Source organism: Lactuca sativa, chromosome 4 (assembly GCF_002870075.4).
Source record: "Lactuca sativa cultivar Salinas chromosome 4, Lsat_Salinas_v11, whole genome shotgun sequence".
Taxonomy (NCBI): domain Eukaryota; kingdom Viridiplantae; phylum Streptophyta; class Magnoliopsida; order Asterales; family Asteraceae; genus Lactuca; species Lactuca sativa.
Window position 1 is genome coordinate 374925853 of NC_056626.2, and position 15740 is coordinate 374941592.

General features: G+C 40.6%; 1 protein-coding gene across 1 annotated transcript; it reads right to left on the bottom strand.

Moving 5' to 3' along the window:
• Positions 1–3630: 3630 nt before the first annotated feature.
• LOC128133729 (pollen-specific leucine-rich repeat extensin-like protein 2) lies at positions 3631–5266 on the bottom strand. The gene is made up of 2 exons (XM_052771259.1): positions 5226–5266; positions 3631–4192 (listed from the first exon to the last, which is right to left on the bottom strand). The coding sequence occupies exons 1-2, from the start codon at positions 5264–5266 to the stop codon at positions 3631–3633; spliced, it is 603 nt and encodes a 200-aa protein (XP_052627219.1).
• Between the last annotated feature and the right edge of the window lie 10474 nt (positions 5267–15740).

Below are 15740 nucleotides of genomic sequence, written 5' to 3' on the forward strand. Positions count from 1 at the left end.
TTCAACGATATGATCCAATGGTACATTAGGTTTAGGCAGACGATACTGGCTCTTATCTCGCGTCTGTTTAATACCTTGAAGAAGAAAGTACCTGCCACCGCTGCTGGCCCAAGTAACAAGTGAAAATCTCGCTCCAATTGACGCAAAGGGGGAGATTGTTGGGTTAAAGATTCGTTTGAAGATTGCGTCATTGGGCTCGACTGTTTGTCCGTTTATTTTGTACTCCGGTTTGGGCCTGTCCAACCGAGAGCCTGCTAGGTTTTTTATATAAATATATGCTTGCATGCATAATTAGGTAAACGATCTAGAATACAATAGAGAGAATTACGATAGCTTTGATTTTCTTTATCGTTCCTTGTAAACCTTTTAACCCTCTACAGTTGATGTTCTTGATCGAGCTCTTCTGAGGGTTTAAGTTTAATCATTCGACTCGTTTGATTCATTCTTGACTTGTTCTTTATTTTCATGTTCTTGCTGTTTAATCATTATTTTACCTGTTTAAGATCTAATCGATCTTCAAGATTAAGTTTTAATCTCATCAGTATTGGTATAGACTCATGAATGAACTGACTCTTGTGTGATTCCTTGTAATAGGAATAATGTTTGATATCTTCTAACTATCCCTATTATAGTTAACTGGAAAGTAATTGGTTGTTCAAGTAGAGTTACGTACCCTCGATACACCAGGGTGTGGGAAACTGAACGAAGGATAGAAACTATAACATCAATACATACATAAGAACATATGCGTATAAGTGTAGTTTTGTTCAAGAAGGTAAAAATAATGGTTTTGCAAGATATCTAGGAGTTTTGAACAATAAATAAGAGTGACTTGATGTCATTTTAATAAACATTTCAAAACTAATACTTTTGTTATCAAGGTATTTTAGGATAGAAAACCATTTCATGTGTCACCTTTTGAAATATGTGAAATCTACTGAGTGAAAACATAGTTATAAAATACATGAAATTGATTTAATAACATACTGTTTTCTACTTGTATTTTCCCCATTAAAGCATTTAAAATCATTTAAAACATTGATTAAGGGGTATGAACTCACCTGTTGTGAGGGGTTCTAGCGGGTACGCGTGTAGGGATGAGAAGTTCCACGAATGAAGTCTCAAGACACAATAAGTCCTAAATGATATTTAAGGACACATAATGACATGAATATAGTGTTTATAAACAACTATATGAAAGATAACACTTTCCGGGACTAGGAAACACCTTGACCAAGTGTTGGAATCACATGTGATTCAACATAGGAAGGTATAAGTCACACATATGAGTTTACTACCATGAGTTCACGGCCCAAGGGAGTTTACGGCCGTAAACTAATGGTTACTCATGGGTTAGTGCAAGTATGAAAGCTAAGGAATGATTTAAGGACATTAGCTTTAGCCTAGGATGAGAAAGACCACTTCTTTTGGCACTTTTGGGGTGTTCACGGCCCAAATGAGTTTACAACCATAAACTCATGTCCAAATATGTTTATGAGGGTCTTAAAGGTCATAAGGAAGCATTCTAAATTCATGCCTAAGCCTTAAGAAGTGTTTGTGGCACCAAAACACCCCTAACTTGAGTTTTCGGCCCATAGACCATTTGGTCATGTGTTTGCGGCCGTAAACACTTGTGGGTGTTGGTATTTTGGTTGTTTTGGGTCTTAGACACATCAAGGTAAAAAGCTATGCTAGATTCTTGGCTTAAGGGTGGCATTTAGGGCATTTTGACACCCTAAAATGGACTTCACGACCCAAGAACTTCCTTGTCCATGAACTCACTTTCAACCCTTGATTCTATTTGTTTTGGATGCCTAAACATGTCATGGGTAGTATCAAGGTTCATTTCCAAGGCTTTAAGGGACTTTGGGACACTTTTGGCCCTTAAAATGGAGTTTACTCTCCAAAAGGAGTTTACTCTCCAAGAGGAGTTTACTCTCCAAGATGTTCTTGGGGAGTAAACTCTCAAATCTTGTTGCTTTGAGTTTGTTTTCTGTCCCTAAACTCGTTAGTGTACAAGTCCAAACTAGTTTCATGGCTTAAGGAAGGACTAGGCATCATTTGGCTTTTGAAAAGGAGTTTACTCTCCAAGGTGTTCTTGGGGAGTAAACTCACAGATCTTGCTGTTTTGTTGTTATTTTGATGTTTTTAACTACAATCTAAGCTATATAATACAAATAGATTGAAGTGCTCACGATTTGGGATAAAAACTCGAAGATCCGTGAGAGAGAATTTGGATTTTCTCTAATTGGAAATGTAACTAATGAGTTATTTGGTTCAGATTTCTATATATAGTCCTGAGATATTTTTGGCATAAAATATTTTTATTCCTGAAATGATTTCTAATATAACAGAGTGTTGGAGTAACAGTGTTGCACAAAACCCTAGTGCATCCACTCTCCTGATATTTCCTGAAGTGTAAACCCTGAAAAACTGCCAAACTTACACCCAAAGTCTGGAATTTCATTAAAACTGTTCTAACCTCTATTGGCTTGATATGGTTTGTTCAGAATGGAAATTTCAGGTTGTCACACTGAGGCTGACCGAACGTGAGATGAAAATCAATCAGTTCACAGTCAACTTGAGGATGAGGAGAAGGAACCTCAACAGTTGAATCACAGCAGTGAAAAACGAATGCCTTTCGTGTTATAGGCATATCAAACTATGAATCCTTCGTATTATCACAGTCAAACGAAGTCACAGGTTCAAGCCAGAGTATGCTTGGAGACTCTATGGCTTCTTTGACTAGTGTCTCCTTAGTCCAAGGAGGGAACGACATATTCTTGCAACTTAATGTATCATCCTCTTCTTTCTTCTTCTTTTCTCTTTCCTCAGCTTCCTTAGCAACCTGAGGATTTTCATATATCTCCTCATCCCTCTTCTTTCGGTTCAGGATCTCAGAGATAGTTTCTTGATCCTCGTCACTATCATCGTTTTCACCAATAACATGCTTTTTCTTCTCTTTGATACCGGAACCCGAAGCCAAATTATCTTTCGGTTCGGTTTTGACCTTCGATTTAATTGGAATTGGTTATGGCTTCTCTTCTTCTCCCCTTGTTGCGGAGGAACAATTCTCTCCGAAACACCCTTCATTTCTCGTAAGAGTTCAAGTGAGGGAAGGAGTTTCGAGGTCAAATGATTGCGAATTGTAAGGGTCAGAATTGGATCATGAGCCTGAAGAACGCTGTGTAACTGAGACAAAACATCCCCAGCACAACTGCGAAAAACAGCTCTTTCAGTTTTCAACAGGGAAACTTCACGCTTTACTTTCGCCAGTTCGACTTTCTATACCGCATGGATAGCAATCTATTGGGCAAGATCATCTCTGAGTTTCCTTTCCACGAGAAGATCAACTGTGACCTTTTCAAACTGAGAGTCAATGGAAGACAGGAAGGTCTTGTTGTCAGCAGAGATGTCAGAACGGACAGTCTCAAACTTGGTTTGTTCGGCTTGAAGGGATTGAGAAAGCAAAACGATGGAGTATGTGACTTTGGCAACATTTGAATCAACATGACCCTTGAAAGAGTCAAGAAAAACCTGGGAGTCACGGATAAGATCTTTAACCTCGGAGGTGGCTTGTTTGCACATGGAAGTAGAATGCTCCATAGCCACAGTACATTTATCGATTGATTATGTATATTGGTGCAGAGCTGTATCCATGAATGCTTTGAGCACACCATCATTATACTTCTTGGTTGAATCGATCAGTGTATCAAGCTTTTCATGAACACTGTCAATTTGATGCTTGGTTGCAGGAGCAGATTCATCTTCCTCACTGGGGATTCGGTAGGCGCTATAGTAGGTGGAATCAAACTCAAACTCAGCTCTTCCAAGAACTGGACTAGAATCATCAGAAGGAGTTGGGGAAATTGGCTCGGTGGTGACTTTAAGAGATTCTTCAGTCTTCGCCCCCACATCAGATGTGTTCACATTGACAGAAGAATCTGTTGTAGAGGTGATGATAGGTGTTGTGGTGAAGGCTGCTTTGGAGAAAATAGGAGTTGGTATTGAAGCAATGATGATGGGAGGAGAAGTAACAGGTGGTGGTGAAGCAATTATAGAAGCAGGTTGAGATACAGGTGGAGGTGGAACCGAATTTTGAACTGTTGTCTTGGGTGGAGATGAAGGGGGTGTAGGAACAGAATCATCGACAACTTCCTCCGGAGTTGGAGGCCGAGGAGGGGTATTACCCCTGGGTGAATGACACACCCGAAAACCGAAAACGACGGAATACGTTCTGGGGTGGAGGACGTCATGTACAGTATCATAACAATGCATAATAGTAAAGACAAGCAACAACATCCATTGCATTAATATAATAATTGTAATACAAGCGTGTTCTGTACAGTTTGTTAGACACCAAAAGTATAATCAAAGTAAAAAGGATACTTGTATGTGCTCCATCTTCTCAAAAGCTGCATCTATACCTGTCTAGTGATGACCTGAGAATACAAGTTATTTTGAAAACGAGTATCAACATAAAGCTGGTGAGTTCATAAGTATTTAGTGTCATTGTTTGTATAAAAGTGTTTACAATCATGTAATATAATAGCTGTCATCAATGTTTTAAAATAGTGTGTTCCCTAGAAAATCCTATATTTTCTAGTAAAAGTGGTCTTCTACCAAGGCTCGGTTATTTGAATATTTGATCCTTTCGAAAGTGTAAAAGTTTTCCCAGTGAAACTACCAATATGAAAATATAGTTTTAGACTTCATTCATGTAAAGTAATTGGGAAAATAATATTTTACCCCAACATTGTCACTGCCGACTGAATGTAATAAAAATGCAGACTCTAGGTAGTATTAAATGTACAATACACCTCGGGGTGTCTATTTTGCCTTTAATTCTTAATGTGTTAATTAAAGGTCCGAATGTGAACTCGTATGTAACCATGCTGATTGACGATCGAATAACGGATGACCCTCCAGGTCACACGTAGTATGGTGACATTTTGTCACCCCTGGGCCTAGTCAGCTCGGACTGTAGCTAGCAGTCGGGATGTGGGAGTGTATGTCCCGTATAGATCTATACACATAATGCCCGGTCTCCCTCCAGGAGACTCTGGTTAGGAGGTGATGGCACAATGAAGTGTAGTATCGAGAAGTAGTATGTCACATTCTGTTTTAGTATATTCTCTTGTATTAGAGTGTGATGTATTTCTTGTTATAACGTATAGAATATTCTCTTGTATAGTATATAGTATTCTCTTTGCAAAGTATTTAACCTGTATTGATTCATAATTGTACTAACTGCAGTAAGTGTCATGGTAATAGTAGTAATGAGCGGTAATCCTTAACTATACCTATTATAGTTAGAAATGTTAGTTGCATTCCTTTGATACACAAAGGTATTGAACTAGAGTGAAGAATTTTATATCCAACACAAATATATATAATATATAACTAAGAATTCAACGATAGTCGGACAGATAACAATATACCCTAAGTCCACATCAAACAAGAACAGGAAGTAAGGTGAGCTATCAGTCCTAAGTCCTTCAAGTCTTACTTATATAAATATATTGGTGTAGATATGGTTTGGAAACAAAAGAAGTTTAAAAGAATTTGGAAATAGTTTTATAACAATTTTACATATAAAAATGAGTTTGATAATTTTGAAAGCAGTTTTGTTGGCAAAATAGTTAAAAGTATAGAAAATCCTCTTGGTTGCAAGTTATAAATCACATGTGATTGATACTATAACTTGTTTGATTCAACTTGTATCCCCCCCATAAAATCATTTAAAAACATTTAAAAGGTTGATTAAGGGGTATGAACTCACCTGTAGTGAGTAACTCGTATGAAAGATCGCTATAGGATTGTTGGGTGTCAAATGGGGTGTTTTAGTAAAGATCTAAGGGTGTTTACTTACTTGATTTGATGATTAGAGAGGGAAACTTGAAGAAATCTTGAAGAACTCTTGAGAGAGAATGTTCCAACTTGAAGGAGTGTGAAAAAGGGTGTAGCGTTGACTTAAGTCCTTTATATAGGCTGGAGTGTAAGGCTAGGGGGTGTGCGGTTTGCTGTGTGCAGCTGGCTAGCCGTACACACCTTGTTGGGTGTGTTTGGCCCGATTTTGTGACGTTTTACACATTCTAACCCTCCCTAAGACTTTTATCTCGATTGTGTTAAGTCTAAAGCACTTTATATGGACCTAAAACTTATTACAGAATAGCAAAACGAGGCTAACTTTTATTAAAATGAAGGATGTATCGGTTAGAAAATTCGGGTTGTCACATCATCCCCCCGATAGAGGGAATTTCGTCCTAAAATTAGAGTTCAAGCACTAAGTTATTACAACACAACTAAGTAAAAAGATGAGGATATTTAAGTTTCATTTGATCCTCGCGTTCCCAAGTGACTTCAGGTCCTCGCTTGGCATTCCAGCGAACCTTCACTATCGGAATACGGCTTTGTTTTGTTCGCTTGACCTCTCGGTCCATAATCTCCACAGGCTCTTCCATGAAGTTGAGGCTCTCGTTGATCTTGATCTTGTCGAGTGGGATTACAAGAGTCTCGTCGGATAGGCACTTTTTCAAGTTCGAGACGTGGAAGGTAGGATGTATGTTGCTGGGTTCGTGGGGTAGATTGAGTTTGTAAGCTACGGGGCCGATTTTAGCGAGAATCTCGAAAGGCCCTATGTATCTTGGATTCAGCTTTCCATGCTTTCCAATGTGTATCAAGCCTTTCCAGGGTGAGACTTTTAAAAGGACCTAATCTCCCACCTGGAACTCCAAGGGTTTTCTTCGTTTGTCTGCGTAGCTTTTCTGTCTGTCTCTAGCGGCTTTCAATCGTTCACGAATCTGAACGATCTTCTTGGTCGTCTCTCGAATGATATATGGACCCATGAGAGTGCTGTCAGGAACTCGTCCTTTAGCTAACTGAGTGTCACCCACCTCAGCCCAGCACAGAGAGGACCTGCACTTTCGGTCATAGAGGGCTTCGAATGGAGCATCCTTGATGCTCGTGTGTCAACTGTTGTTGTAGGAAAATTCGACAAGGGGTAAGTAGGTATCCCACGTCTTCCCAAAGTCTATCACACAGGCTCATAGCATGTCTTCTAAGGTCTGGGTAGTTCTCTCACTTTTTCCGTCGGTCTGCGGATGGTAGGCTGTACTCATGTCCAACCTCGTTCCTAAGAAGCTTTGCAGTGACTGCCAGAACCTCGAAGTGAATCTGCTATCCCTATCGGAGATAATAGATATGGGAACACCATGCAATCGTACGATCACCCTAATGTATGTTCTTGTGAGTTTCCCCATCTTGTCTGTTTCCTTGATGGGTAGGAAGTGCGCGGACTTGGTCAATCTGTCGACGATGACCCATATGGTATTAAGCCCACCCGTTGTCTTGGGTATCTTGGTTATGAAGTCCCTAGTGATCTGCTCCCACTTCCATTCAGGTATCTCCGGTTGCTGTAGTAGACCTGATGGTTTCTGGTATTCGACCTTGACGTTGGTGCAAGTAAGACATTTACTCACGAAGGTAGCAATCTCTACTTTCATGTTAAGCCACCAGTATAACTTTTTAAGATCCAGATACATCTTATCTGAACCTGGGTCAACGGAGTATCGAGTGTTGTGGGCTTCCTTCATGACCAAGTCTCTGAAGCCACCGTGTCGCGGTGTCCATATTCGGTCCATGAACCCTTGACTTCCAAGTTCTTATCCATTCCCCTCAGGGATTCTCCCGCAACATTTTCATGTTTCATGGCTTCGAGCTGAACCTCCTTAATCTGTGTGGATAGATGCGAATGGATAGTTATTGTTAATGACTTGACCCTTCGACTAGAATATTCCTTTCGGCTTAGGGCGTTTGCTACTACATTGGATTTACCAGGATGATAACGAATTTCGCATTCATAGTCGTTGAGTAGTTCGACCGACCGTCGTTGCCTCATATTGAGTTCCTTCTGGTTGAATATGTGTTGTAGGCTTTTGTGGTCGGTGTATATCGTGCTCTTCGTACCATACAGATAGTGTCTCAAGATCTTTAGGGCAAATAAAACTGCTCCTATTTCGAGGTCGTGTGTGGTGTAGTTAACTTCATGTGTCTTCAGCTATCTTGAGGCAAAGGCGATGACCTTACCTCGTTGCATCAGTACACAACCGAGCCCTTGATTGGATGCATCATAGTATACCACGAAATCTTCCATCCCTTCAGGGAAGGATAGTATTAGTGCGGTGCATAAGGCTCGTTTTAGGGTTCAGAATGCCTTCTCTTGTTTCTCTCCCCAGTCAAAGGCCACGCCTTTCAGGGTCAATGTTGTAAGGGGTTTCACAATTTGAGAGAAGTTCTGTATGAATCTGCGGTAGTAGTCAGCGAGGCCTAGAAATTGGCGAATTTCTTTAGGCGTCTTCACTGCTGACCAGTTCTCAATAGCTTTAATCTTGGATGGGTCCATATGGATTCCTTCTTCACTAACCACGTGTCCTAAGAATTTGACTCTTCGGATCCAAACTTCGCACTTAGAGAACTTCGCATATAGCTTCTCCGATCGTAGGGTTTCCAGGACTTGTCATAGATGCTCGCTATGCTCCTCCTTACTTCAAGAATAGATAAGTATGTCATCAATGAAGACGATGACGAACTGATCTAAGTAAGGGCGGAACACCCTATTCATTAAGTCCATGAATATCGCGGGCGCGTTGGTCAGTCCGAACGACATCACTACGAACTCGTAGTGTCCATAACGAGTTTAGAAGGCTGTCTTCGGGACATCCTCTTGAAGAACCCGTAACTGGTGATACCCGGACCATAGATCAATCTTGGAAAAGTAACTCGCCCCTTGCAGTTGGTCAAATAAATTGTCTATACGAGGAAGAGGGTAACGATTTTTGACCGTCAACTTGTTGAGTTCTCTGTAATCGATGTACATACGGAATGATCCGTCTTTCTTCTTTACGAACAAGACTGGTGCTCCCCAGGGTGAAAAGCTTGGCCTTATAAAGCCCTTGCTGAGCAGCTTGTTAAGTTGACCAGACAATTCTTGCATCTCAGCGGGCGCTAGGCGATAGGGCGATTTGGCTACGGGGGTGGCTCCTGGAATTAAGTCGATCCTGAACTCGACCTAACGTTGGGGAGGTAAACCTGGCAGCTCTTCGGGAAAGACATCAGGGAAGTCGCGTACCACGGGGAAGTCTTTTAGATCTTTCGTTTTCTAGCTCGTATCGACGATGTGTGCAAGGAATGCGCGATATTCCTTACGCAAGTACTTTTGGGCTTGGATACTTGAGATGATGCAGAGACTCGTACTGGGTTTGTCTCTGTAGATTAACAAGGTTTCGTTATTCGGTAGGTTTACGTGGTTGGCTTTGTCGAAGCATATAATATCAACATGATGGAGAATCAACCAGTCCATGCCCACAATGACATCGGAACTCTTGATCGATACTGATATGAGGTCGATTGGGAACGAATGATTATCGGGCATGAAGGTACAACCTATGTAGATCTCGTTAGAACTCTCTGTCTTTCCGTTAGCCATTTCTACGACGAAGGTTTCTTTTAGTAATTGTGGGGATTGTTTAATTAAGTGTTTAAAGTTTTGGTTTACGAAGCTTCTTTCTGCCCCACTATCAAATAGGATACAAGTATAAGAGTTATCAAGAAGGAACGTACCCATGACTACCATGGGGTTTGCTACTGCTTCATTGTGGCCAATAGCAAGTAGTCTTCCCGTTCATCCCGTATTCCCAGCTTTCGGACAGTTTCTTCTGAAGTGCCCTGTATCGCCACAACCATAGCAGGTTTGGCTCACTCCGGTGCTGGGAACTTGCTAGATGGGTTTGGGCTGAGATCTGCAAAACCGGGTGGTATGGCCCTTCTGGTCATAGTTAGTGCAGTGCATTTCACGATAGGGGTCGTTATGATGGAAAAAGCACTTGGTGCACTTGGGTAGGTTTCTAACATATGTTTTGGCTGATACAGGGGTAGCAGGAGTAATGGCAGCATGGATAGCCACAATTTGTTGGTTTTTGGAAGAGGATTGAGTTGACTTACCCTTCTTTCGGTCCCAACACTTCCTCTTGTTGTTGGCTGTCTTGGTCGGTGCAGTGGCAACCGTTGTGGTTGTTATTGTTGTGGAAAGAACTTCATGATCAATCAACCTTTGGGCCAATTCCTTAGCACTGTCAAAGGTCTTAGGGTGTGAGGCTAGAACGTTCCCTCGATACTGGGCACTAAACCCCAGATGTATCATTCAATCTTCTTGCCCTAAGTGGGGATCATGTTAGGACACATAGTTACCAGGTCGCAGAACCTGGTCGAATAAGCCACTATGTCGGTCCCCTTCATTTTGAGGTTACAGAGTTCCTCCTCGAGTTTCTGAACTTCACCCCTAGGGAAGTACTCCCTCGCCAGAAGGTCTTTCAGTGTGTCCCAGCCCATGGCGTTGGCTGTTACCAAGGAGAGTGATTTGACATCACCATTCCACCATGTTAGGGCCCTTTCAGTGAAGTTGCAAGCAGCAAACTTAATCTTGCTTTCCCCGGGGCACGAACACATCTCGAAGACGGCTTCAGTTCTTTCGATCCATTGGGACAGTGCAATGATCCCTCCAGCCCCATTGAAGAATGTTGGTTTGTAGCTCATGAAATCCTTATAGGTACACCCCTGTGTACGTGAGTGGATTTCACCATGCCTATAGTTGGTGCCCATTGCAACTCCACTTGCATGACCAGAATTTATTTGGGCCATAGCTACGGTTACAGCTGCGGTCATAGCTGTCTGAAACATCACCGCATCGAACTACGGAGGAGGAGGTGGTGGAGTTTGAGTTGCAGGTCTGCCCCTGTTCGGACGAGGACGAGGCGACATCTTTTACTGAAAAGTTATGAAAAGAGAATCAACCACAAATATGATGAGAGTGTTTCATGGAATAAATCGCCATAGTCCAACTATCAGATAGGGTTACAACACAGAGTAGAGAAACATAAGGGTATAGACTTTTCCAACAAATTAGATAACTGCCAATATTATTGGTATTACTGATGCCAATAAGTTCAGGAAAAGGACCTAACAGTAGGTCTTACATCAGACCATAAGGGAAAATGTTGACAGCTTAGAAGTCTAGTTGGAGTACTTTCAAGCTTAGGAATGTTTACAGACAAGTGCTCTACCGAGCATAGAAAAGAAAAGGCTATTCCTTAAACAAAAGAGGAAGATGAGTTGAAATTTTCTATTGGCGATGGGTATGTCTGGGGTGAACCATAAGATCAGCCAGTTCACGTACAACTTCTTGAAGATGTCGTTCCTGAGCCCTCTGACGCACTCGGAGTTCCCTGACTTCGGCTCGGGATGCAGCTAGTTGTTGCTGCGGAGCCTCATTGGTCCTCCTAGTCCAATCCATGGCTTCTTCCAGTTGGCGGATACGGACAGTGTTATGGTTAGAGTTGGCATCAATTTCCACAACTCTGTCGATGGCTGCATGACCTTGCTCGACGTTGCTAGCAATCCTCCGGACCATGACGGGTAGGGCTCGATCAGCCGAGCCACCCTCGCTTATGTTGTAAAAGCTTTTGTCTCCGTTGAAAGGTAAAGTCTGGCCCTGCTCATCACTCCATCGATTCAAGGTTGTTGCCCACATGGGAGTGGGACCTTGAAATGCTGGACGAGGGTTGGAGTTTGGAGATACTGGGGGTAGGTTGTTGAATTCTGGTTCGGAGTTGGAGCTATCCGAAAATCCTTTGGCATGGTGATCTTCCAAAGGGATCGGGTGATCATCTTCTGACTCATCATCGAGCCATCCTCCAATGCCTTTGTTCGGATAGTACGGATCGCCGGGAAGGTGGAAGCCAGCCATGCTATCTACGCGAGAATGGGGAAAGAAAAGTTAACAAACGTACTAATCTAAGATACTTATAAGATGATCGTTATTAGTTGACAAAATACATTCATAATGCATACCAATTACATGTAATCGACACAGGATAGACCTTCGAATAAGTGAACCTAACTCTAAATCCACATCCAAAAAAGGAACAGGAAGTAAAGCAAAGATCACAGATTCTAAGTCTATAGCGTCTTAATCACATGTAACCATAGAGTATCCACTTAGCAACTATTGCCCTACTAATAACGACCCTTTTAGTTCTTACATTTGTAACTTACAGAAATGCAGAATACTCATATAGTATTCTTGTTCCTATGTTCTTGTAGTAGTGTTGGTAAGTTTTTAGACTTGTTGCAACACCACAACCACTCTTAGGCACATGCTAGTCACTCCTAGGAAAAATGTAGTTGATCAGGCTACATTCACCCAGATTTGACTATATGTCTCTAAGCCTAATTGTGCCGTTCAATAATCTTAATACTTTTGTTCCGTTCTAGTATGATACTGACCCTCTGTATTGATGGATGTATCTATATATACTTAGTTAAATATTTTATTATTTAAAAGTATATATTCTTGGTCAGAGTGTTTTAATCCCGATGTGTTTATAGTTCGTATATCTTTTATGGGTTGATATACTAGATTCACTATAAACAATGCTCTGATACCAATCTGTCACACCCTAAAACCGAGAATGGCGGAATACATTCTGGGGTGGAGGATGTCATGTACATTATCATAACATTGCATAATAGTAAAGATAAGCAACAACATCCATTGCATTAATATAATAATTGTAATACAAGCGTGTTCTGTACAGTTTGGTAGACATCAAAAGTATAATCTAAATAAAGAGGAGTCTTGTATGAGCTCCATCTTCTCAAAAGTTGCATCTGTACCTGTCTACTGATAAACTGAGAATACAAGTTATTTTGAAAACGAGTATCAGCATAAAGCTGGTGAGTTCATAAGTATTTAGTGTCATTGCTTGTATAAAAGTGTTTACAAGCATGTAATATAATAACTATCATCAATGTTTGAAAATAGTGTGATTCCTAGAAAATCCTATATTTTCTAGTAAAAGTGGTCTTCTACCAAGACTCGGTTATTTGAATATTTGATCCTTTCGAAAGTGTAAAAGTTTTCCCAGTGAAACTATCAGTATGAAAATATAGTTTTACACTTCATTCATGTAAAGTAATTAGGAAAATATTATTTTACCCCAACATTGTCACTGCCGGCTCAATGTAATAAAAATGCAGACTCTAGGTAGTATTAAATGTACAATACATCTCGGGGAGTCTGTTTTTCCTTTAATTCTTAATGTGTTAATTAAAGGTCCGAATGTGAACTCGTATGTAACCATGCTGATTGACGATCGAATAACGGATGACCCTCCAGGTCACACGTAGTATGGTGACATTTTGTCACCCCTAGGCCTAGTCAGCTCGGACTGTAGCTAGCAGTCGGGATGTGGGAGTGTCTGTCCCATATAGATCTATACACATAATGCCTGCTCTTCCTCCAGGAGACTCTGGTTACGAGGTGATGGCACAATGAAGTGTCGTATCGAGAAGTAGTATGTCACATTCTATTTTAGTATATTCTCTTGTATTAGAGTATGATGTATTTCTTGGTATAATGTATAGAATGTTCTCTTGTATAGTATATAGTATTCTCTTTGCATAGTATTTAACATGTATTGACTCATAACTGTACTAACTATAGTAAGTGTCATGGTAATAGTAGTAATGAGCGGTTATCCTTAACTATACCTATTATAGTTAGAAATGCTAGTTGCATGCCTTTGATACACAAAGGTATTGAACTAGAGTGAAGAATTTTATATCCAACACAAATATATATAATATATAACTAAGAATTCAACGATAGTCGGACAGATAACAATATACCCTAAGTCCACATCAAACAAGAACAGGAAGTAAGGTGAGCTATCAGTCCTAAGTCCTTCAAGTCTTACTTATATAAATATATTGATGTAGATATGGTTTGGAAACAAAAGAAGTTTAAAAGAATTTGGAAATAGTTTTATAACAATTTAACAAAAAAAAATGAGTTTGATAATTTTGAAAGCAGTTTTGTTGGCAAAACAGTTAAAAGTATAGAAAATCCTCTTGGTTGCAAGTTATAAATCACATGTGATTGATACTATAACTTGTTTGATTCAACTTGTATTCCCCCCCCCCCCCTAAAATCATTTAAAAACATTTAAAAGGTTGATTAAGGGGTATGAACTCACTGTAGTGAGTAACTCGTATGAAAGATCGCTATAGGATTGTTGGGTGTCAAATGGGGTCTTGAGCGCAAGTAAATCCTATTTAACATATAGTTACATATATGTGAATACATTAGCAGTTATCACCACTAATGATGATAGGGACATGTACTAAGGACATAAAATACTTAGAGTTAAGTGTTATCAACTCATATGGTTGCACATAAGGAGTGTATAGTCCTATATTGGAGTGTAAGGCCACAAAAGCATGGCTTTTGTGTGTGTGTGGCCAGAGTGTGCGGCTAAGTGTGTGCGCGGCCGCACACTCACTATGGAGTGTGTCAAAATCGTGGTTCCAAGCCTTTGGGACGTTCTAGTGAGGATGTTTTGAACATTGCTTAGCCGGATTGGGAGTTTGGGGCCATTTTGGACCCTAAAAAGGGTGTGTGCAGTTGGACATGGCGTGTGCGGCCAGGCTTGTGTGCGGCCGTACACACACCTACAAACTTTTCCAAATTGATTTTCCAAGGCTTTGTGATGATTCTAATAAGGTGTTTTGGTCGATGTTAAGCTTGGGTGAGTGTATAAGCCTATTTTAGGGCCAAAAGATGCGTGTGCGGTCACACATGATGTATGTGTGGCTGTACAGACATGAAGATCATCTAAAATTATGATTTCATGGATCAAACTCGAGGCAATGGCTTTCCAACATGTTTTTGTAAAGATCTAACGGTGTTTACTGACTTGATTTGATGATTGGAGAGGGAAACTTGAAGAACTCTTGAAGAACTCTCTAGAGAGAATGTTCCAACTTGAAGGAGTGTGAAAAAGGGTGTAAGGTTGACTTAGGTCCTTTATATAGGCTGGAGTGTAAGTCTAGGGGGGGTGTGCGGTTTGTTGTGTGTGGCTGGCTGGCCGCACACTCGGGTGTGCGGCCGCACACACCCTGTTGGGTGTGTTAGGCCCGATTTTGTGATGTTTTACACATTCTAACCCTCCCTTAGACTTTTATCTCGATTGTATTAAGTCTAAAGATCTTTATATGGACCCCAAAACTTATTACAAAATAGCAAAACGAGGCTAACTTTGATTAAAATGAAGGATGTATCGGTTAGGAAATTTCAGGTTTGATGAGTTCGTAAACTCTTTGATCGATTAGATCTTTGTAACAGGTAAATTAATAAAACAGAAACAGTAATGTAAAAACACAAGTGTGGATCTGAATGAGTCGAATGATTTGATTAACTCAATCCTCAGCAGAGCTCGATGAAGAACTTCCGCTGTAGAGGATTCTAGGGTTACAAAAGATAAGAACTTGTACGCTATCAAATCTCTATCAATCTTACGTTAAGAATGCATGCAAGCATCTATATATAATAAACCCTAAACAAAACTTACGGATGGACAGGCCCATACCGGAGAAAAAACTTGGACTTTCTAACGAGCCCAAAAGACGAAACACTAAACTGGACCTTACAATCTCCCCCTTTGCGTCAATTTGGAGCGAGACCATCATTTCTTCTTGCTTGGACCAGCTGCTGGAACTTTCTTGGTTGTATCAAACAGATGCGAGATAAGTGCGAGATATGTCTGTCTGAAGCGAATGTACCATTGAATCATATCATCAAAGTACTTCTTGTAATTCGTCGAATTCTGCTTGCACCGATGAAT

What these genes read in the sequence shown, in the direction of transcription:
- LOC128133729 (XM_052771259.1), bottom strand. Translation starts at nt 5,266, where the DNA reads ATGACACTTACTGCAGTTAGTACAATTATGAATCAATACAG. An exon ending in ACAATTATGAATCAATACAG is followed by an intron (nt 4,193 to 5,225) that starts GTTAAATACTTT and finishes TCATTCACCCAG; the next exon opens with GGGTAATACCCCTCCTCGGC.